Source organism: Balaenoptera borealis, assembly GCF_965194805.1.
Source record: "Balaenoptera borealis genome assembly, chromosome: 2".
Classification (NCBI taxonomy): domain Eukaryota; kingdom Metazoa; phylum Chordata; class Mammalia; order Artiodactyla; family Balaenopteridae; genus Balaenoptera; species Balaenoptera borealis.
Window position 1 is genome coordinate 112,275,450 of NC_138867.1, and position 22,703 is coordinate 112,298,152.

At 36.7% G+C, this 22,703-nt stretch overlaps 1 protein-coding gene across 6 annotated transcripts in view; it reads right to left on the reverse strand.

The window, feature by feature from the left end:
• Window positions 1-22,703, reverse strand: part of AFF4 (ALF transcription elongation factor 4) — a 98,010-nt gene that overhangs the window by 56,653 nt on the left and 18,654 nt on the right. For 4 of the 6 annotated variants that reach the window (XM_082378899.1, XM_082378901.1, XM_082378898.1 and 1 more), the window contains exons 2-5: window positions 7,328-7,419; window positions 6,732-6,858; window positions 3,778-4,572; window positions 1,697-1,741 (exon numbers count right to left, since the gene is read on the reverse strand). In XM_082378899.1, the coding sequence (XP_082235025.1) occupies window positions 1,697-1,741; window positions 3,778-4,572; window positions 6,732-6,854 (963 nt within the window). In that variant the 5' untranslated portion in view covers window positions 6,855-6,858; window positions 7,328-7,419. Of the gene's footprint in view, window positions 1-1,696; window positions 1,742-3,777; window positions 4,573-5,206; window positions 5,268-6,731; window positions 6,861-7,327; window positions 7,420-22,703 lie in introns of those variants that run through there. The other 2 variants (XM_082378900.1, XM_082378903.1) reach the window with 2 other exon arrangements.

A 22,703-nucleotide genomic window follows, 5' to 3' on the forward strand; every position in this document is an offset into this window, starting at 1 on the left:
TACTTTACAAAGATGAAAGAGCAAGAAAGTGTATGGCTTAGGGGAACCAGTTTGGCAAAAGTGGTCAATCAATAGTGCAAGAGGGTGAAACTGGCCTGTGGACAGCCTGACATTTAAAATGTTAAATTTGCACACTATTCTTTCTAGGGGCCTTAGAGAGCCACTGAAAACTTCTAAGAAGGATATCACTTTATGAAGACAAAGGATTAAAGCAAAGAATCTGGCAGCAATACAGAAGACAGATGAGCAGGGAGACTCTGGAGACAGACAGGCAGACTGAGGACTGTATATTACAATTACTGAAGCTCAAAGCGGCAGAAATGGAAATAAAGGAATGAACATTTTCAAGGAATTTTCAAAGTCTACATGAAGTTTTTGTGATTAAATAAAACATGAGAGAAAGAAGTGGAAAATAACTAGGATTCTACACTTATAAGCAAGGGAGAATGGTGATACTACTAACAGAAGTTAACTCTGATAAATACGGCTTTAGACATGTTGAGTCTGAAGAAGCAGGGAGAAATCCAAATGGAGACCCGGCTAAGAAGCAATTAAGAGACACAAAGCAAAACCCAAAGGAGGCCAAAGCAGGAAAGACTGAATAGTTGTCTAACAGATAAATCCCAAAGGATGGAGGAAAATCACATCAAAGAGGAGAAAGAAAAGAGGAGAGGCTAGACAATGCACCCGTATTTAAGAGATAAGAGAAGACACAAGTGTTGCCAAAGGACAGAGAATGTGAGACAAGAAAGGTGTGCGGAAAATAAAAACAGTGAAGCATAACAACAGTCAAGGAAGAAAGAATGATGTTTTCTGAAGAAAAAAATAAAAATTCTTTAAAACAGCAGAAAGAACTCAAATGAAGCCTCTGATGACATGGAAGATAATGACCTTGGAGAAACAAGTTCAGCAGAATGGTAGAAGTAAAAGAGATTTTAGCAGGCTAAAGGAAGGAAGGAGAAAATAAAGTGGAAGGCAGCCAATGCAAGTAGTCTTTCAAAAGTATCCATAGTGAAATACAAGTACAGACACAAAAATTCAAGAGTGTACACAAAAAATACAATTAATATGTGACTGATGGTTTTTGTCTATTGAGCCAAAAGCAGTCGTTGTCACTCACTTCACTGGACTTTCTCTTTTTCCAAAGGACAACGTTTTCTTTTCCCAACAGAAGAATGTACTCTTTGGTCATGTGTCAAGTTTAAACATATTCCATTAAACACTCAAAATGTGTAGTATTCAGAGAAGATCTTTCATCGTAGGATTTGACCAGTATATACAGATGAACTACAAAGCAAGCTATTTTCAACACAATGGTCTGACTGATAACTACTGAGATTTTTAGTACTTCAAATTATTAACCGATAAACCTAAGAAGGTACAGTTTATATTTGGTTTCTTCCTCTTTTCAAAGCAAGCTGTTAAGACTAGAGTTTGTTTTTACTTATAAAACAAAAAAACAAACCAAAAAACCCCAGCTTTTTGAGGGCAAATAGTAAACAAACCAAGTGATTTAGAACTTAAGTATGAATATAAGTAGAACAGAGTCAGTTATTTTTGATGGCCATAATCAGGTTACGCATGTAAGCAATCTGCTGCAGTTTCAGATACTTTGTGAAACACAAGGGGAAGGAGAGTAAGAGGGTAGCAAAGCATCATAATTCAAGAGACTAAAACTATTTTTTAAAAAACTTACTTTAAGAATTTCATCCACACAGCTCACATCACCAGAAGCAGATGCCTAAAGAAAGAGGAAAAGAAACACACATTAGATCTGGAGTCATTTCTTATTAGATTTTTATCATTTGTTGCACGGCTTTAACATTATTAGAAATGAGATTAAAATTAAAGGCATATTTAGTATCCCACTACTATAAGTCAGAACACTAATTGGAATCTTTGGACTAATTTCCTTAAATATAGATTTTCAAGCACTAAAAAAATTTTAATCACCAAGCTGTACATGACTGGAAGAACTTTATATTTAAAAAAAATTTTTTTAATTAATTAATTTATCTTTGGCTGTGTTGGGTCTTCGCTGCTGAGCGCAGGCTTTCTCTAGTTGCGGCGAGCGGGGGCTGCTCTTCATTGCGGTGTGCAGGCTTCTCATTGTCGTGGCTTCTCTTGTTGCAGAGCACGGGCTTGAGGCACGCAGGCTTCAGTAGTTGTGGCAGGTGGGCTCAGTAGCTGTGGCACACGTGCTCTAGAGCGCAGGCTCAATAGTTGTGGCGCACGGGCTTAGTTGCTCCGCGGCATGTGGGATCTTCCCAAGACCAGGGCTCGACCCGTGTCCCCTGCATTGGCAGGCGGATTCTTAACCATTGTGCCACCAGGGAAGTCCCAAGATAAGATTTCTTAAAAAAAAATTTTAAGGACTTCCCTGGTGGCGCAGTGGTTAAGAGTCCGCCTGACAATGCAGGGGACATGGGTTCGAGCCCTGGTCCGGGAAGATCCCACATGCCGCAGAGCAACTAAGCCCGTGCGCCACAACTATTGAGCCTGCGCTCTTGAGCCCGTGTGCCACAACTACTGAGTCTACACGCCTAGAGCTCACGCTCCAAAACAAGAGAAGCCACCACAATGAGAAGCCCGTGCACCGCAACGAAGAGTAGTCCCGGCTTGCAGCAACAAAGACCCAACGCAGCCAAAAAAATAAAAAGAAATCTTATCTTTCATACACTTGGATTAGAAATAATTTTTAAAATGTACTTTTTTCAGGTGAACAATTTGTCAAAAATTTAAAAGTTGGTTTATATACAAAATATACCATGGTACTGAGATCATCATTTTACATAAATAACAAACAGAATAAAACCAGTATTATTGAAAGATTAGTTGTCTAGAACATGCTGGACATTTTACATAGTATTTCTTAAATCTCGAAAGTTAATTTTATTCTGAAGTACAAACAGGAACTGGAGAGCTACAGTGAAGTCTAACTCTAAGGATCATGTTATATAGTTTGAAGAAAGAACAAAGTTACCACTTTACTGTTCCCTTGAGAGGAGTAATTAGACGACAAATGCTACAAACAATGAGTTTCCCAAGGCCACAAGAAAGATTTTAAAATGTCCTTAAGACAGCATTTTACCTGTTCCTGATCCCTTCCCCCACCGTTTTAAGCTATGATTTTCAGCTACTGATATTACTTAAGATATTTTTTATTGCAAAACTAGATTAAAAGATAAAATTTCAGCTATTTCACAACAAATGCTCACTTCTTTGGTTATTCTGAATAGCATGGTTTGGTACATAGTTATAAATACTGTAAATTTCAAACCACCACTATGCCTGGAGCAGCTGCCTCAAAACTTTAAGTGTAACCAGAGATAAGGATCGTGGCATCCAAACCATAAAACATTACCATCTTCACGTACCCAAAAAAGTTCCAACATTCACCCCAACGAACCATGCCCACATCTCATTGATGAGTATCACAATGAGAACAGAAGTAATTTTTTTTAAAACAAAAGAACACAAGATGTATTATTCCATAAAATCAAAACGAGGAAACCTAAGGTATTGATAGACCATGTTTTAATTCTATAACTGACTTGTCATTTTAATATTTGAGAACAATGAATGACATTTTCTCTACTGCTCAAGAGGGGTAGCTAAGAGCTCTATGGATACACCTGGGAGTCAATCACAAGTCTTTCCTTAAACTTTTACATTCCTTACTATTAAGACAAAGAGACAGTTCAACTTCAAACATAATTTCAGGGTGAATTGCTTCATATAGTTACAATGTTAAAAAGCTCTAAATGTGTGACTTACATCCAATGGTTGGGAAGGTATTTTCAGCTTGGTGAGATGAGCTTTGCTGCTGGGCTTTAGTTCAGTCATACTGTTGCCATGAGATTGGCTGCTGTAGTGTTCAGAGGACAGTTTTGGTTCCATGGATTCCTGTCCATCCATAGGCCGCACATAGGCAGTGGGTTTCTGTAACATTGAACTGGACTTTGACATCAATGAAGGTGGGAAAGACTGATTTGAGTGCTGCCCACTTGAAAACGGTACACGGGAAGGAGAATCCCAGTTTGCATCAGGGTCCCGAGGTGATTTGGAACGCTGATGTTCCTTGCTATGGTGATCATTCCCATGAGACCTGGAATGACTGGAGCTTAATGAAGAAACAGCCTGGGGTTTTCCAGGGCTGGAAGAGCGTGATTTGGAGTGTTCTGATCCATGCTGGCCTTTTTTGCGGCTACTGCTCCCACCACTGCTGTATGAGTCACGGTCATGCCTCTGGCCACTGCTATTAGCGCCACTACTGGCACCTGCACTGGCCCGCTGGCTACTGTGTCCACTCTGTAAGCCTGAGGACCGTTTCTGAGACTGAGAAGTGCTGGGTGCAGGTCCTACTGGAGTCCATTTGCTACTCTGATGAGAGCTCCCATGTCTCTGTTCAAAGAAATTTGGGTTAGATTTTTCATCTGCTGTCGGCGGTACTGTAGGCTTGGGAATTGCAACAAGCTTTGGTATAGATCTGTCTCCTATGAAATCCTTCATTTCATCGTAGTTTCCAAGCATACTCTGAATACGACTTGAGAGCTTATCTTCTTTGCTAGTCTACAAAAAAAATTGTAAAATAAAATTATAAAATTAGCAAAACTAGAAATAAAAGATGCTTCTAAACTAACTTTACAAACTTCAAATGAAACGGGACTTTTCAAAAGGAAGTCTCATCTCATATTATAAGGTTAAAATCTCAAAACAAACTCCAAATATATATATTTTTTATAGTGAAAAAAATGAACTGAAAGTGAAAAACCTTCATGTTAAAACACAAATATCCTAGAGGACACTGAGGAATATACACAATAGACTACAGGAGATTTTTTAAAAATCCAAATTTCACCAATAAATATATTGGAACAGTAGTAAAATCTTTTGAAGAGCAGGAAAATTATGCCTTTATGTAATTAAGTTCCAAGTCACAGATTAGTCAATATGCATATTTTGGCAGTCTAGGAAAACATCATATTCCTTATAATTCAATGTTATAGTTAGAGGCAAAAATAAAAACTTAGTTAAACAAGTTATACGCAAATGACTTTTTAGAATTCCTTCTGTTACTGTGACTCAACAAGTTAATAAAAATCAACAACAAATTAAGCATGGAAAATCCAGTAATAAAGTTTTAAATCTTGGCTATTAATTCTGACCATCAAATGCTCCAACTTTTGAAGTCAATAATACATACTTTAAGTTTCAAGAATTATTCTTGAATAATCAGGTCCAAGATGTCTACAAGCTTTAGGACTCTTGTATTCATATACATGAAAGAAAAAAAGTTGACTGATTACATTAAAAGGGAAATCAAGACTTTGAAACAAACAGAAAAGCCTGAACCACCACTATTTATTTTGAGGTGGGCAGGAATCAGTAATGACTTTAGATTATTTGAAAATCAGTCTGAGAGGTAAATCTACAGCAATTTATTGACAACATCAAGATCAGAAATCAAATCCAATTCATTACAATGTAATTACAAAATAAATTGTAGTATGATTCAAAGATTCTGGACCAAACTCGTTATTTTTCAAAATGTCTTTAATCCCAAAGTTTTGTGTTACACTCATAAATGATGTCAGTGTAACTGCCCTTCATTGGACAATCCTTAAAAGCTCTGAATAAATGGTTTTTTATAGAGCTTCCAAACGGTTTCTACAAACACCAAATGTTATAAGGGTAAACCCAGGATATGTCGTTACATTCGTATTTCATCAGAAAAAAGTCTAACACACTCTCAATCTCATACTAGAAAGCCAACAATGGTCACTAGTGCTGCAATACATAGTATTACAACTATTATACACAGTACAAGCCTTTAAATTATAATAATACTTCCAATGAAATCCAAAGCCAAATCAAGTATTAGAGAGACATTTGTAGCCACTACAGCTACAATAGTCATCAGATTCAGTGTTTTATGTAATCCCAAATCAAGTACAATGATAGTTTAAAAAAAAAAAAAAAAAGCAATTAGTTTAATTTATTGAACAGTCCGATAACATGCTTTAATCTAAATTTGATATTGTTAATTAAGCATTAAACATATAGAAAATCAGAGAATTTAGTACATGATAACAGAAGAAGAATCAGATTGATGCTGAGGACACATTTATTCAAACTTACTAATAATCACTGAAACTTAGTAAACTAAGTAAGCAAATGGCAAGAAATAGGGAGAAACAAAAGAATCTATGAAATATTTGTCTTTGATGTTATACCCAAATAGCCAAGGAAACAGCAGACAATGCATAGTGATTCACAAACTTTTAATTTAATTCAAGGCTCAGAAAGGTGAAATGCCTGCTCAGGGTTAGCGGTAGAGCCAGGAATACAGATATGAATGTTTGAGCTACTCCAGACCATATTTCAAGAGTAGAGGGTAGCAATGGGGGTGGGGGTGGGGGTGGGGGGTTGTGAGGATGACTTTAGGGCACTGGTAATGCTGTAGTTCTTGATTTGGGTACTAATTATGTGAGGTTGCTCATGTGGTGAAAATTCTTTCATTTGTAACACTTACTTTGTGTACTTTTCTATATGTGTGTTATACTGCAATGAAAAGTTTACACCAAAAAAGTATATTCTATTATAAGAAAAGGAAAAACTGTTAAAAGATGTAACATAATAACTCTTTCTAATATAAAAACTCAAGTTTAAAAATTTTAAAAGCAAAAAATGTTATGTTACGGGGAAAAAACATTCAACGGACAACTTACAACTTTGTATGGCTCAGCAAAGAGAGGAGAGCTAGGTGGGAAGGCGTCGTCCCCCTGCTGAATTTCTTGATTCCGCCTTTCCCGTTCTTTCATACGCAGCACATTCCGGTCTTCACGGTTCATGTTGCTATGAAGAGAAACACAACCTTTACATCACAAAAAGAAAAGGAAAAATTAAATGTTCTGTACTCATTTTGTCAGTTTAACGCTTCAATCGGAGATTCCCTTTCAACTTTCAAGTAACAACAGGCATTAGTACCGAAGTTGGGTTTTGGCAACGGTTTTATCAACTAAACCGACAGTGTCTTCCACAACTATCCAGACAGGAAACACTAGCCCAGAATATTAGGATCCACCCCACTGAAATACTTAACCTTATGAATTTTTAAGTGTTCTGCTAGCTAAAAGTCAACTGAAACTTCTATATTCAGAGGGAAAGTAGTACTTAAACCCATAATTCTTAATATTTCCTATAAGCCTTCTGTGGTTTCCTCTTCAGAAATCTAGCTATCCTTTGCCATTAGAGGCATACAACCCACTCCCACCTACCACCCTCTCCCCCCAGGGTCCAGTGCTTTTCTCTACTTTGCATCTACCTTATCTTGATTTCTTTTTGTCCCAAACACAGCTTCCTTGGTGTCCATCCTTATGGCAGTTTGACCTCAGCTTTGCTGTTGCTCTAGATTCCCTAAAAAACGACATTTCTGCTCTAAATACATTAATATTTCAATTAGCACCTCAATAAATGGCAAAACTGAGGCTTTCAGCAATAGAATCTAAAATTAACTTGGGTTAGTAACAGTAGTCAAAATTGTATGGAAAAAGAAAAAGTCTTTTGGGAGAAAGGGTAAATGAGGGTGTCATTTCTATAATCATGACAGTATGTTGTCATACTGTTGTCACTAAGAACAAACCAAGGAAAATAGTTTATTTATAGCAGCGGGAATTTTGGTTAAATAGATAATGAAAAATGTTGTCAACACACTCTTCCCAGGAGATAGATTTAATCATCTGTCCTGGTTATGTTTTGTTTTGTTTTGAAAGTCCTGTTGGAGGCCAAAGGGAAAAACCAGGTTATACTGTAGAGTATTTCCAGCCTTATGATTCATAAATCAAATCAAATCAGAAAATTAAAGTCAATCAAGACTGGGGGAAACTATAATCATAAAATGAGAATGGACAGCAAAACCAATATATTCTTGAGGACTTTTATAAGTACAAATAAACATTCAAAGATAAAACATCCTGATTTGCACAGTTTAATATCATACAAATAAAGCAATTTAGTGTTTAAAAAAATGCTCTAAGTGTCCAAATGTGTATTCAAGTTCTTTCTTATATGCACAATTTTCTAATAAATTTATAAAAGAATATAAACTATTTTGAGGTTATGGAAATAGTGTGTGCTTGCTTTGGTCTCCCATCAGAACCACAAAAAGTATTTGATTCTTTCTTTAATAAATACCATAAAACATCTACACTTTGGTACTCAAAAATAAAAACAAAGAACATTTATTATCCTCCAGCACACCTGAACCAACTAATAACTGTATATCACCAACAATCAAGTTTCAAATAGACCTCTAGAGCTATGGTGCTGCAACATACAAACTTATCTGTATCTGTTAGGGTCTATGTTAATGACCAATTTCCTTATGTTTCCCTAAATTTAATTCTTGAAAGATCAGAAAACAACAGAAATGCCTTATTTAAACTATGATTTAATTTTATGTATTCAACAGCACTAAAATAATCATGCAAGAAACACGTGAACATTTACTTCAAAAACGGATGATTCCCACAATAAAATTCCTCCTATAATTCAGTGATAAAAAATCTTTTCTTAAACAATAAGTCATCACACTGAATATTTCCTCTTTTAAACAAGGCTGCCAAGAAGCTCATAATGAAATTAAATGATTGCTTATAAGAACTAATATTCCAGTTGTAGCTCTTATTCTCTAATTTTTTTCTGATTTGATTTATTTTCACATCTAATACGTCAGTTCTATTTTTTTCTCCTGTGTCTTTCAACATCAGTATCTCTGCCTAAAATAAAGTTTTCCCCAAAGCAGTAATTCCAGTAATTCCACTTGAGCTGCCCTAAAATTATTATGAAATTTAAGTATGACTCAATTTGAAGTATATCTCTGTTTGTAGAGGCAAAACTATATTCCTCAGGACAACTGCAACTGTACTGAAACAGGACTCAGTAAAAACTAACAAATTGCTGTATCACAACAAAATCTGACTACTAGATAAAATAATTTCTAAAAGAAAATTAGCAAGTAGAAAGGAGGTTCTCCATCTAAGATTTTTAATTACTTAAGGTAAATTGTTTAAGTACCCATCCGGTACTTATTTTAAGTTGATATATTAATAACAAACAAATTTTTTCTTCCAGTTTTACTGAGATATAATTAATACACAGCACTGTACAATTTAAGGTGTACAGTATAATAATTTGATACGTCATGAAGTGATCATAACAGTAAGCTTAGTGAACATCCATCATCTCATATAGATACAGAATTAAAGAAATAGAAAAAAATTATTTTTCTTGTGATAACTAATGATTTACTCTCAACTTTCATATAAAACATACAGCAGTTAATTTTATTAATAATGTTGTACAGTACCTCCCTAGTACTTATTTATAACTGGAAGTTTGTACCTTTTGACTGCCTTCATCCAATTCCCCGGACCCCGACCCCAACCCCCCCAATCTCTGGTAACCACAAATCAGATCTCTTTTTCTGAGTTTGTTTTTGAAGTATAATTGACCTACAACACTATGCTAGTTCCTGTTACACAACATAGTGATTTGATATTTCTATACATTTGAAACTGATCACCACAATGAATCTATCTAAGATATGTCACCATACAAAGATATTACATAGTTATGATCATATTCTCCACACTGTATATTTCAAACCCTTGACTCATTTACTTTGCAGCTGGAGTTTGTACCTCTTAATCTCCCTCACCTGTTTCTTTCCTTCCCCCCCAATCCCTTCCCTCTGGCAACCACCTGTTTGTTCTCCGTATCTAAAACTCTGTTTCTGTTTTGTTGTTTGTTTGTTTAAGATTCCACATATAAGTGAAATCATACAGTATTTGTCTTTCTCTAATTTATTTCACTTAGCATAATACCTTCTAGGTCCATCCATATTGTTGCAAATGGCACAATTTCATTCTTTGTTATGGCTGAGTAATTTTCCACTATAAATATTTATAGATCACATCTTCTTTATCCATTCATCTACTGATGGGAACTTCAGTTGCTTCCATATCTTGGCTATTGTAAATAATGCTGCAATGAACATAAGGGTGCACATATCTCAAGTGTTCTTGTTTTCTTCAGGTAAATACCCAGGAGTGGAATTGCTGGATCATATGGTAGTTCTATTTTTAATTTTTTGAGGAATCTCCATATTGTTTTCCTTAGTGGCTGCACCAATTTACAATGCCACCAACAGTGCACAAGGGTTCTCTTTCCTCTACATCCTCCCCAACACTTTTTATTTGTTGTCTTTTGATAATGGCTATTATGTGTGAGGTGACATCTCATTGTGGTTTTGATGTGCATTTCCCTGATGATTAACGATGCTGAGCATCTCTCCTGTGCCTCTTGGCCATCTATATGTCTTCCTTGGAAAAATGTCTACAGATTCTCTGGCCATTTTTCAATTCGGCTGTTTGTGTTTTTTATGTTGAGCTGTATGAGTTCTTTTACATTTTGGATATTAACCACTTATCTGACAGAGCATTTGGAAATATCTTCTCCCACTCAGTAGGCGGCCGTTTCATTTTGTTGATCATTTCCTTCACTGTGCAAAAGCTTTCTAGTTTGACACAGTCCCATTCATTTATTTTTGCTTTTGTTTCCCTTGCCTGAGGGAATATATCAAAAAATATTACTAAGACCAATGTCAAAGAGCATACTATGGGGCTTCCCTGGTGGCGCAGTGGTTGAGAATCTGCCTGCTAATGCAGGGGACACGGGTTCGAGCCCTGGTCTGGGAAGATCTCACATGCCGCGGAGCAACTGGGCCCGTGAGCCACAACTACTGAGCCTGTGCGTCTGGAGCCTGTGCTCCGCAACAAGAGAGGCCGCGATAGTGAGAGGCCCGCGCACCGCGATGAAGAGTGGTCCCCGCTTGCCGCAACTAGAGGAAGTCCTCGCACAGAAATGAAGACCCAACACAGCCAAAATAAATAAATAAATAATAATTAAAAAAAAAAAAAGAGCATACTATGTTTTCTTCTAGGAGTTTTATGGTTTCAGGTCTTACATTTAAGTCTTTAATTCATTTTGAATTTATTTTTGTACATGGTGTTAGAGAGTAGTACAGTTTGACTCTTTTGCATATAGCTGTCCAGTTTTCTCAACACCATTTACTGAAGAGGCTGTATTTCCCTCATTGTATATTCTTGTCTCCTTTGTCATAGATTAATTGCTCATGTACGTATGAGTTCATTTCTGAGCTCTCTGTTCTGTTCCACTGATCTACGTGTCTGTTTTTGTGCCAGTACCATACTGTTTTGATAGCTGTAGATTTGCAGTATGGTTTGAAATCGGGGGACATGATACCTACAGCTTTGTTCTTCTTTCTCAAGACTGTTTTGGCCATTCAAGGTCTTTTCTATTTCCATACAAATTTTAAAATTATTTGTTCTAGTTCTGTGAAAAGTGCCACTTGTATTTTGATAGAGATTGCATTGAATCTGTACATTGCCTTGGGTGGTATGGTCATTTTAATAACATTAATTCTTTTAATTCATGAACACGTTATCTCTTTCCATCTATTTGTATCATCTTCAATTTCTTTCATCAGTGTCTTATAGTTTTCCAAATACAGATCCTTTACCTCCTTAGTTTACACCTAGGTATTTTATTCTTTTTGATGCAATTGTAAATAGGATTATTTTCATAGTTCATTGTTAGTGTACAGAAATGCAACAGATTTCTGTATCATAATTTTTTATCCTGCACCTTTACCGAATTCACTGATGAGCTCTAGTAGTTTTTTGGTGATGTCTTTAGAATTTTCTATTTATAGTATCATGTCACCTGCAAACAGTGACAGTTTTTACTTCTTCTTTTCCAATTTGGATTCATTTCTTTTTCTTACCTGTTTGCTGTGGCTAGAACTTCCAATACTATGATGAATAAAAATGGCAAAAGTAGACATCCTTATCTTGTTCCTGATCTTAGAGGAAATGCTTTCAGCTTTTCACCATTATGTTGTTAGCTGCAGGCTTATCATATACGGCCTTTATTATGTTGAGGTATGTTCCCTCTAAACCCACTTTGTGGAGAGCTTTTTATCATAAATGGACATTGAATTCTGTCTGAGGCTTTTTCTACATCTATTGAAATGATCATATAATTTTTATTCTTCAATTTGTTAATGTGTATAACACTGATTGATTTGCAGGTGTGGAACCATCCCCTTGAACCTCTGATATAAATCCCACTTGATCATGGTGTATTATTCTTTTAATGTATTATTGAATTCAGTTTGCTAACATTTTGTTGAAGATTTTTGTATCTACATTCATCAGTGATACTGGTCTGTAATTTTCTTTTTTTGTGTTGTCTGTGTCTGTATCAAGGTAATGCTGGCCTCAAAGAATGAGTTTGGAAATACTCCTTCCTTTGCAATCTTTTGGAAAGGTTTGAGAATGATAGGTGTTAACTCTTCTCTAAATGTTTGGTAGGATTCTCCTGTGAAGCCATTTGGTCCTACACTTTTGTTCGTTGGGACTTTTTAAATTATTGATACAACTTCATTACTGGTAATTGGTCTGCTCATATTTTCTATTTCTTCCCAATTCAGTAAAATTCAAAACAGTTTTAAATGAAATCCTAGGGACAAAAAGAAATGCAAAGAAATATCTGCAACTTTAGTTAGGTTGGTTGCTGGTAAAGATAATGGTGTAGCAATTTTATTGCTACAAGACTGAACAAATAAGTAAATGTAAACATCCTGAAACTTTTAGGGAACCAAGGACCTTACTATGAGAAAACAGATACAAATATAGAGTGGAATAAGGAGAAAAAGAAACTTTGGGGATTAGGAAGTAGTACTATGAACTCATACTTATATTAAAAATAAAATAAATTATATCTAAGTATACATACACACATATACATATATACACACACACACACATATGGTGTCTCTAGCTCCACCCACTGAAAGAGTCTAGAAGCAGTGACAACCTGGTAGAAAGAAGCACCCTCAGCAACCAAATTTTGTTTTCTAATATCATTCCCTGCTAAAATGGAACAGGACTTCTTGGGGAAATAGCTAATTCCAGAGCTATAGCAAGGAAGGTAAAAAGTTAGCCTAAAATATCTTGTTGTAACAGTAAGAAAATGCTCAAAAACAGATGGAGATATATCAAAAGGACACGAGAACCAGCTTGAAGGGGCTCTCACTGGTCAAATTTTAAAACATGAGCTTCACAATGAACAAGCAATGGAATAAAACAAATTGAATAAAAAAAGAATCCCTGAGAACTATACCCAATATCTTGTAAAAACCTATAATGGAATATAATCCTCAAAAAAGCCAGAATCACTATGCTGTACACCTGAAACTAACACAATATTGTAAATCAACTATACTTAAAAACAAAAGAAAAATCCCTGAATCCGCAGCAATAATAGCAAAGAATAAAATTAAAAGACAAATAAATCAGGGAGCAAATGTACTTCTTCATAGAAGAATGCCAACTAATAAATGTAGAAGAAATGAAAGAATTAAAAAATCGCTTTTCTGCAGCCACTAAAGTAATAATTGAGGCAAAAAACATCAATGGATGCTAAAACCATTGGGTAAAAATTTGGGAGGCAATGGAATATTCAGTATCACCCCCACAGAATATCAAGTATAAAGAAAAAAATCTTTGAAGTAGAGAAGTAAACACTACCCATAATCAAGTGATCAGACTTAACATATCAATAATGGGGCAAACTGACATCATGTGCCTTCCAATGTGATGCCCGAAAGACATATCACCACCTCAGTATTCCACCTGCTAAAAATATTTAACCTGAATCTAATCACAAGTAAGCATACAAACCTAAACTGAGAAACATTCTTCAAAACTGGCCTGGACTCTTCAAACAATGTCAGAGAACAAAAGGAGAGACAAACAGACAGGGGCAGGCACTGGAGATTTTGTCTATATTCTACATTCAAGATGACACAACAGGACTTCCCTGGTGGCACAGTGCTTAAGAATCCGCCTGCCAATGCAGGGACACGGGTTCAATTCCTGGTCCAGGAAGATCCCACATGCCGTGGAGCAACTGAGCCCACGTGCCACAACTACTGAAGCCTGTGCACCTAGAGCCCGTGCTCTGCAACAAGAGAAGCCACCGCAATGAGAAGCCTACACACTGCAACAAAGAGTAGCCCCCGCTCACCACAACTAGAGAAAGCCCGCACGCAGCAACGAAGACCCAACGCAGCCATAAATAAATAAATAAATAAGAAAGAAAGAAAGAGGACACAACTAAATGCAATGCATGATCCTTCATACCCCAGACCCTGGATCTGAGGAGGAAAAAATGGTTGTGAAGGTCATTAATGGGAAACTTGGGAAAATTTCCACATGAATGGTATTTCAGATAATCATAGCAATGTGATAACTGTATTTGTTTATGCAGGAGAAAATCTTTGATTCTTACTTAGGACATACACAACACACAGGCGAAATGTCATCATATTTGCCAACTCTCAAATGGTTCAATGACCACTGGAATATATATTTATTATGTATAGATAGCATGTATATAGGTAGTATGTGTGCGGAGGGTGGGAGAGACAGAGAAACAGAGAGAGAGAGAGGGATGGATAAAGGAAGGAGGGAAAGACAGAGGGTGAGGGAGGGAAAGAGTCAGGAAGAGGAGAAGGAAGAGTAGCAGCAGCAGCAATTAAATGTTCGCAGTAAAAATGTTAACAATCTAGGTGAAGGATATACAGATGTATATTATACTTTTCTTATAGGTGTGAGATTTTTCAAAATAAAAGATGGAAGGATTGGGACTTCCCTGGTGGCACAGTGGTTAAGAATCCGCCTGCCAATGCAGGGGACACGGGTTTGAGCCCTGGTCTGGGAAGATCCCATATGCCATGGTGCAACTAAGTCTGTGTGCCACAACTACTGAGCCTGTGCTCTACAGCCCGCAAGCCACAACTACTGAGCCTGCGTGCCACAACTACTGAAGCCCGCGTGTCTAGAGCCCGTGCTCCCCAACAAGAGAAGCCACCGCAATGAGAAGCCTGCGCATTGCAACGAAGAGCAGCCCCCGCTCGCCACAACTAGAGAAAGCCTGTGTGCAGCAATGAAGACCCAATGCAGCCAAAAATAAATTAATTAATTAATTAAAAAAAAAAATTGACCAAACTGTTGTATACCAAATATATAGAACATTGCACTCAACAACTACACACAGAACATTTACCAAAATTGACCTATGCTGAGCTATAAAGAATTTCAACAAATTTCAAATGAATTAAATCCTACAGAATACGGTTTATGACCATAACAGTATTAAACTATTAATTAAAAGCTTAAAAAAAAGAGATAAAAATAGAAAATTAAAAAAAAAAAGATGGAAGGATAAGAGTGATAAAATTTACACATTAGAGCACTATGGGCACTTTCCAACATTTTTCAGCCTTGGGATTTACCATCAAACTGTCTCTCCTCTAGGGCTTAAAGTATTTCTCTCATGACTAAGGTGCACCCCTGTCTCCAAATTCACTCCGATATCCAATTCTCCTCAACTCCTCCTCTGTGTCACAATTTATTACATGTCAGAAAGAAATTACATTTATTACACTGCTAGGAGGGGACAACATCCACATGCCAAGCTCAGCTCCCTAAAGTAAATGGGCATCCAAACTTTATCTAAAGCAAGATTTAATGTTTATTATTAAGTGTACTATTAACTTAATATGCAACAAGCATCTATTAAATATTTAGCATTGGGGAGAGAACAAGAAGAATTGGCCACACTAGATTAAAACTTACTATAAGCCATCACCATTATCAAAATAGCACGGTAGTGCACAGAAATGAACAAACTGATCAGTAAAACAGAGGGACGAAATAAACCCAAAGATATATGGGATTTTAATAGTTAACAAACCCAATTCAGTAATAAAATGTTTTGGGACTTCCCTGGTGGTCCAGTGGGTAAGACTCCTCGCTCCCAATGCAGGGGGTCAGGGTTCAATCCCTGGTCAGAGAACTAGATCCCACATAAATGCCGCAACTAAGAGCCAGCATGCTGCAACTAAAAGATCCTGCATGCCACAACTAAGACCCGGCCCAGCCTAAATAAATAAATAAATAAATAATTTTAAATAAATAAATAAATAAAAATTTTAAATAAATGTTTTATTTAATAACAACAGTTAAAAACCACGTACTTTTCTAAGATGACAGTTATAAAATGGTGAAGACATTTCAAACTCAGCCAGAAAAAAGACAAATCCTTCAGCCCAGTAACCTCACTCGTGGGACTACATTCCACAGAATTAAAAGCACAGCCATAAGCTATGAAGATGTTTACTGCAGCACTGTTTTTAGTGGTAAAACAATTTAAAATAACTGAATGCCCAAGAACAAAGAAATGCTTAAATAAACCATTGTTTATTAAAACAAATGAGGTAGATCACTGCCAGTTACCTTGGAGGAATTTCCATAAATGCTGTTTTGTGAGGAAAAGTAGATGCAACACAATGTATGCCATATGACTGATGACCTCATTATTTCTTTAGGGTAAACTCAGAAGTAGAATTGTTAGGTGTTGAGTATACAGAAAGAATGAGATACAACTAACTCAACTAATAGCAAAATATGCCAACTACTATTCTCATAAGCTAAACACAAGAAAACTGAAATCTGAATATCCAGTTTTCACACATAATATGAAGGATGTCTCTCTATTTAGGTAAATCTTCTTTCTTGTCCCTAGTAAATATTTTGGCTGTTCCTGTAAATGTTAATAAGGAACAGTCTTCCTCTCCTTTTGTATTTTCCAACAGAGATAAACCTTTCTAAAAAAATTTTTTATTGAAATATAGTTATTTACAACATTGTGTTAGTTTCAGGTATACAGCAAAGGGATTCAGTTATACACATATATATGTATATATTCAGATTCCTTTCCATTATGGGTTACTACAAGATACTGAGTATACTTCCCTGTGCTATACAGTGGGTCCTTGCTGGTTACCTATTTTATATTATAGTAGTGTGTATATTTTAAACCCAACCTCCTAATTTATCCCTCCCCCCTTTCCCCTCTGGTAACCACAAGTTTGTTTCTATGTCTGTGAGTCTATTTCTGTTTTGTAAATAAATTCATTTGCATCATTTTTTTTTTAAATTTATTTATTTTTGGCTGTGTTGGGCCTTCGTTTCTGTGTGAGGGCTTTCTCTAGTTGCGGCGAGCGGGGGCCACTCTTCATTGCGGTGCGCGGGCCTCTCACTATCGCAGCCTCTCTTGTTGCAGAGCACAGGCTCCAGACGCGCAGGCTCAGTAGTTGTGGCTCACGGGCCTAGTTGCTCCGCGGCATGTGGGATCTTCCCAGACCAGGGCTCGAACCCGTGTCCCCTGCATTGGCAGGCAGATTCTCAACCACTGCGCCACCAGGGAAGCCCTGCATCATTTTTTTAGATTCCACATATAAGCAATATCATATGGTATTTGTCTTTCTCTGATGACTTACTTTACTTAGTATGATAATCTCTAGGTCCATCCATGTTGCTGCAAATGGCATTATTTCATTCTTTCTGATGGCTGAGTAATAATTTCATTGTGTATATATACCACATCATCTTTATCCATTCATCTGTTGATGGACACTTAGGTTGCTTTCATGTCCTGGCTATTGTAAATAGCGCTGCTATGAACACTGGGGTGTATGTATCTTTTTGAATTATAATTTTCTCCAGATATATGCCTAGGAGTGGGATCGCTGGATCATATAGTAACTCTATTTTTAGTTTTTTTTAAGGAAACTCCATACTGTTCTTCATAGTGGCTACACCAATTTACATTCCCACCAACAGTGTAGAGGGTTCCTTTTTTAAAAGAGATAAATCTTGATGGGTCTGTTTTTCCAATTACACAAGTAATACTCGCTCTTTGCTCAAAAACTCTAATATGATTAACATAAAGTAGAAAGTAGAAGTCACCAATAGTTTCAGGGAAGTGAAACTTCCCTTTAATATTGCAAAGAGTCACACATTAGTCGTGTAGAAAACTGTTACACATACAGTTCTTATTTCATTTAATAAGTAATGAACATAGTTCCATACCAATACATACGAATTTTCATTCTTTGATTGACTGCATAGTATTCATTTAACCAGAAAGCCCCTGATAGTTAGGTTGTATCCGGAATTTAGTATGATAAACATTATAATGATTGTGTGTGTGTATGCACGTGCGCGCCCGCACACTATTTCAGTTTCAGATAAATTTCTCCACGTTAAATTGCTGAGTCAAAGGATATATGCTATACCATTTTAGCGTATATCACTAAACTGCTTTTCGAAAAGATTGTGCTAATTGACAGCGCCCCAATGGAGTATGAAACTGCCCTTTAACCATGCCATTTTCAATCCCAGGCATTATGAGTCTTTTTTAATCGTGCCACCAATCTAAGAAGTAAAAAAAAAATTATTCCAACGTTATTTGTTTATTTCATTCATTCAACAAATACATGAGCCTGTCTACTATTTCTAGGTACTGTCCTAGGAACCAGAGATAAAACGGAGAATGACTCACGGTCTTTGACCTTATAAAGCTCATAGTCAACTGCTTTCTAGTCAATTTCTCCGATAGTTAAACCACATATCTTTTTCATGTCCTACTTAGCCATTCATATTTCTTCTCTTCTGAACTGCCTATTTACATCTTTTGCCCATTTTTCTATTAAAGTGATAGTCTTTGGATTATGTAATAACTATGCTTTCCCAACCTGCCCTATATCTTAGCTGAGGAATATAAGGTTAGGATTAAATCTTACGCTAAACTGCATCCTAATTCTACTGACCACCTCCTTCAAGTCGTCTGCCTCCTCTTTCAGGACCACTCCCAAACTACGGGAAGGCCATGCCTAAACTCTCCTCAATCTAAGATGCAAACTTCACACGTGGTTTTCAATACTCTCAAAGTTTGTCAATACTCTCTCCAAGTCTCTTGATTCGTTTCTGGCTGGTTTTTTTTTTGTTTTTTTTTTAAATTTGTTTGGCTACACCTGGGTCTTAGTTGCGGCATGCGGGATGTTCAGTTGCGGTATGTGGGATCTAGCTCCCTGACCAGGGATCAAACTCAGGCCCCCTGCATTGAGACCATGGAGTCTTAGCCACTGGACCACGAGGGAAGTCCCTTTGGCTGCCTTTTTGACTTTCACCTTGATCTGCATCTGTTTAGCCTCTCTGGAGTTTTCCATTCTTTATTTCTGTGGTGTAACTAAAATCAATCTAAATAAATAACTTTAAATGTCTATACTACAGATAATGTGCTATCTGTATCTTTACTTCTCAGTTACCTAGTATCTGAAGACACTAAAAGTGAATTATACTATGGACTACATGGGATTGAGGTACTAAAGGAAGGAAAGGGCTGGCTTTGATAGGCAGCCTCTGCTACCCATTGCAGTTATTCTAAGTCTTATCCACCCACTACTAGCAACTCTGTCCAAGTGAAACTGCATTTATAGCGGAACTGGACAAATTTGAAAGAGGTTATTTCTCAGTCATTTATTTTTCTCTGAAGATCCTTAGGACCTCCTGGGGAGAAAACAGAAGGAAATGAGAGAGAGGTTAAGAATACCAATCTCAGGGAATTCCCTGGCAGTCCAGTGGTTAGCACTCGGCACTTTCACTGCCGGGGTCCAGGCTCAATCCCTGATCTGGGAAGACCCCACAAGCCATGTGGCGAAGCCAAAAAAGAAAAGAAAAAAAGAGAATAGCAATCTCAGAAGAGCATCAAAAATACCTCAGAGCATATGGTACATGTGCAGTAACTATCTACTGGAAGAATATTTGGGGGAAAAAGGGATGTCCTCCCTTATTTCTCCATAATCAATATCAAAAAGGCTAAGGTATTAATTCGCAAGATGACCCTCTATTTCCTAATACACAGTTCTTCAAATCGTAGTGATTCAGGTGGTTTAGTTATAAGCAAAGACGATTGGATAATCTTGATGTAGAGTGGTATTCTTGCTAATAAAAACTCTCAAACATAAAACATCTAGTAACCGAAAACCAATACAGATAATTACCTCTTTATTAACTTCTTAAATACCTTAACAAAGTAACGTAACTTCCAGACTTCAATTGAGCTGTAAACAGCTGAGGCACCATGATTTTATAAATGGGACAATTAGGGATACCTGATGTTTAGTTGTGATTATATAACATACTAGACATACGATTTAGGCAAATAATCTCCCTAAACCTCAGTTTTGTCTTTTATAAAATGTCCATACTAATCTGATGGTAAGGATTAGATGAGAGAACTATTTGAATGTACTTGAGTATTTAACACTATACAAGAAAAAAGGGGGGAACCTTCCCTGGTGGCACAGTGGTTAAGAATCTGCCTGCCAATGCAGGGGACACGGGTTCGATCCCTGGTCCAGGAAGATCCCACATGCCACAGAACAAATAAATGAAATGAAATGAAATAAAATAAAATGAATAAAGGGGCGGTCCAGTGGTTAGGAATTGGCGCTCTCACTGCCGGGGCCCCAGGTTCGATCCTTGGTCAGGGAACAAAGATCCCACAAGCCACGTGGTGCACCCACCCCTGCCGCCATAAAAAGAGTAAAGGGTAAAACAAAGAATGAAGAGTGACTGTAAATGGACACAACAGATCTTTTTAGGGTGATGAAAATGTTCTGCAATTACATTGTGGTGATAGTTGCACACTCATAAACTGATTAAAAATCAATGAATTGTACACTTAAAAACAAGTGAATTTTATGGAATGCAAATTATTCCTCAATAAAGCTGTTTTTGAAAAGAGAATAAAGAAACCTTATCTTTGTCAACTTTTCCTTTATCTTCATGACCTTATTAATGGGCTTCAGACTAGTGCATTCCTTTAAATAACTCAGGCTCCCAACCTTCTGCTTAAACTGCCTGTATCCCTATCAGAAACGACTGAGGTCTCATATCATTAAAACAATCTGGTGTTATTCAAGAGATAAAGGATATGAGTAGAACAAATATTACAGTCTCTCAGGTTTTGATACACTAAATTGAACAACACTGTAATAATTCAACTAGATCTAACAGATACAGAACAGTCAACAAAAGCAGAATACACATTCTTCTCAAGTGCACACGGAACATTCTCCAGGATAGATTGTATGTAAGGCCGTAAAACAAGTCTAAATAAACCTAAAAGGACTGAAATCACACCAAGTATGTTTTTGGATCATAATGGGATGAAATTAGAAATCAAGAACAGAAGGAAAATTGAGAAATTCACAAATATATAGAAGTTAAACAATACACTCCTAAATAACCAGTTGGTCAAAGAAGGAATCACAAGAGGAAGGAAACCCTCTAAGATAATAAAAACAAAACCCCATATCAAAACTTATGAGATGCAGCTAAAGCTGTGCTTAAAGGGAAATGTATAACTACAAACACTGTTACTAAGCAAGGAGAAAGATCTCAAATCAGTCTTAAGAAACTAAAAAAATTAAAAGTCAACTAAACCAAATGCGAGCAGAAGGGAGGAAATAAATGAAGATTAGAGTAGAAATAAAATAGAAAAATAATACAGAAAACTAGCAAAGCCAAAAATTGGTTCTTTGAAAAGATTAAGAAAATTGAAAAACCTTTAGTTACAATGACCAAAAAAAAAAAAAAAGAGAGAGAGAGAACTCAAATTACTAAAAGCAGGAATGAAGAGGGAACAATATTACCAACCTTACAGAAATAAAAAGGATTATAAGGGAATATGATGAAAAACTGTATGCAAAGTAGATAACCTAGATGGAATGGACAAAATTCCTAAAAAAACACCAAATTACATAATTCAAGAAGTAACAGGGGGACTTCCCTGGTGGTGCAGTGGTTAAGAATCCGCCAGCAGGGGACACGGGTTCAAACCCCGGTCCGGGAAGATCCCACACGCCGCGGAGCAACTAAGCCCATGTGCCACAACTACTGAAGCCTGCGTGCCTAGAGCCTATGCTTCGCAACAAGAGAAGCCACCACAATGAGAAGCCCATGCACTGCACCAAAGAACAGCCCCTGCTCACCGCAACTAGAGAGAGCCCACGCGCAGCAACGAAGACCCAATCCAAACATAAATAAATAAATAAATAATAAATTTATTTAGGGGAAAAAAAAAGAAGTAACAGGAAGCCTGAATAGACCCATAACAAGTGAAGAGACTGAATTAGTAGTCCAAAAACTGCCTATAAATAAAAGCTCAGAACTGCATGGCTTCATTGCTGAATTCTAACAAACGTTTAAAGAAGAATTAACACTAATCCTTCACAAACTCTTCCCAAACAATGGAAAGGAGGAAACTCCTTCCAATTCATTTTGTAAGGGCAATAGTACCCTGATATGAAAAACAGACAGACATTACAAGAAAAAAACCTACAGATCAATAAAAAGCTTATTATATATACATAAAAATCCTCAACAAAATATTAACAAACCAAATCCAGCAATATTACAAAGGATTATACACCATGACTAAGTGAGGAATGCAAGATTGGCTTAACATCCAAAAATCAATTAAAGTAATACACCATAACAATAGAATATAGGACAAAAACCAAATGACCATCTCAACGGACGGAGAAAATGCATCTGACAAGTTGCGACATCCCTTCTTGACAAAAACACTCAACAAACTATGAATAAAAGAGAAGGGAATTTCCTCAAGCTAATAAAGTG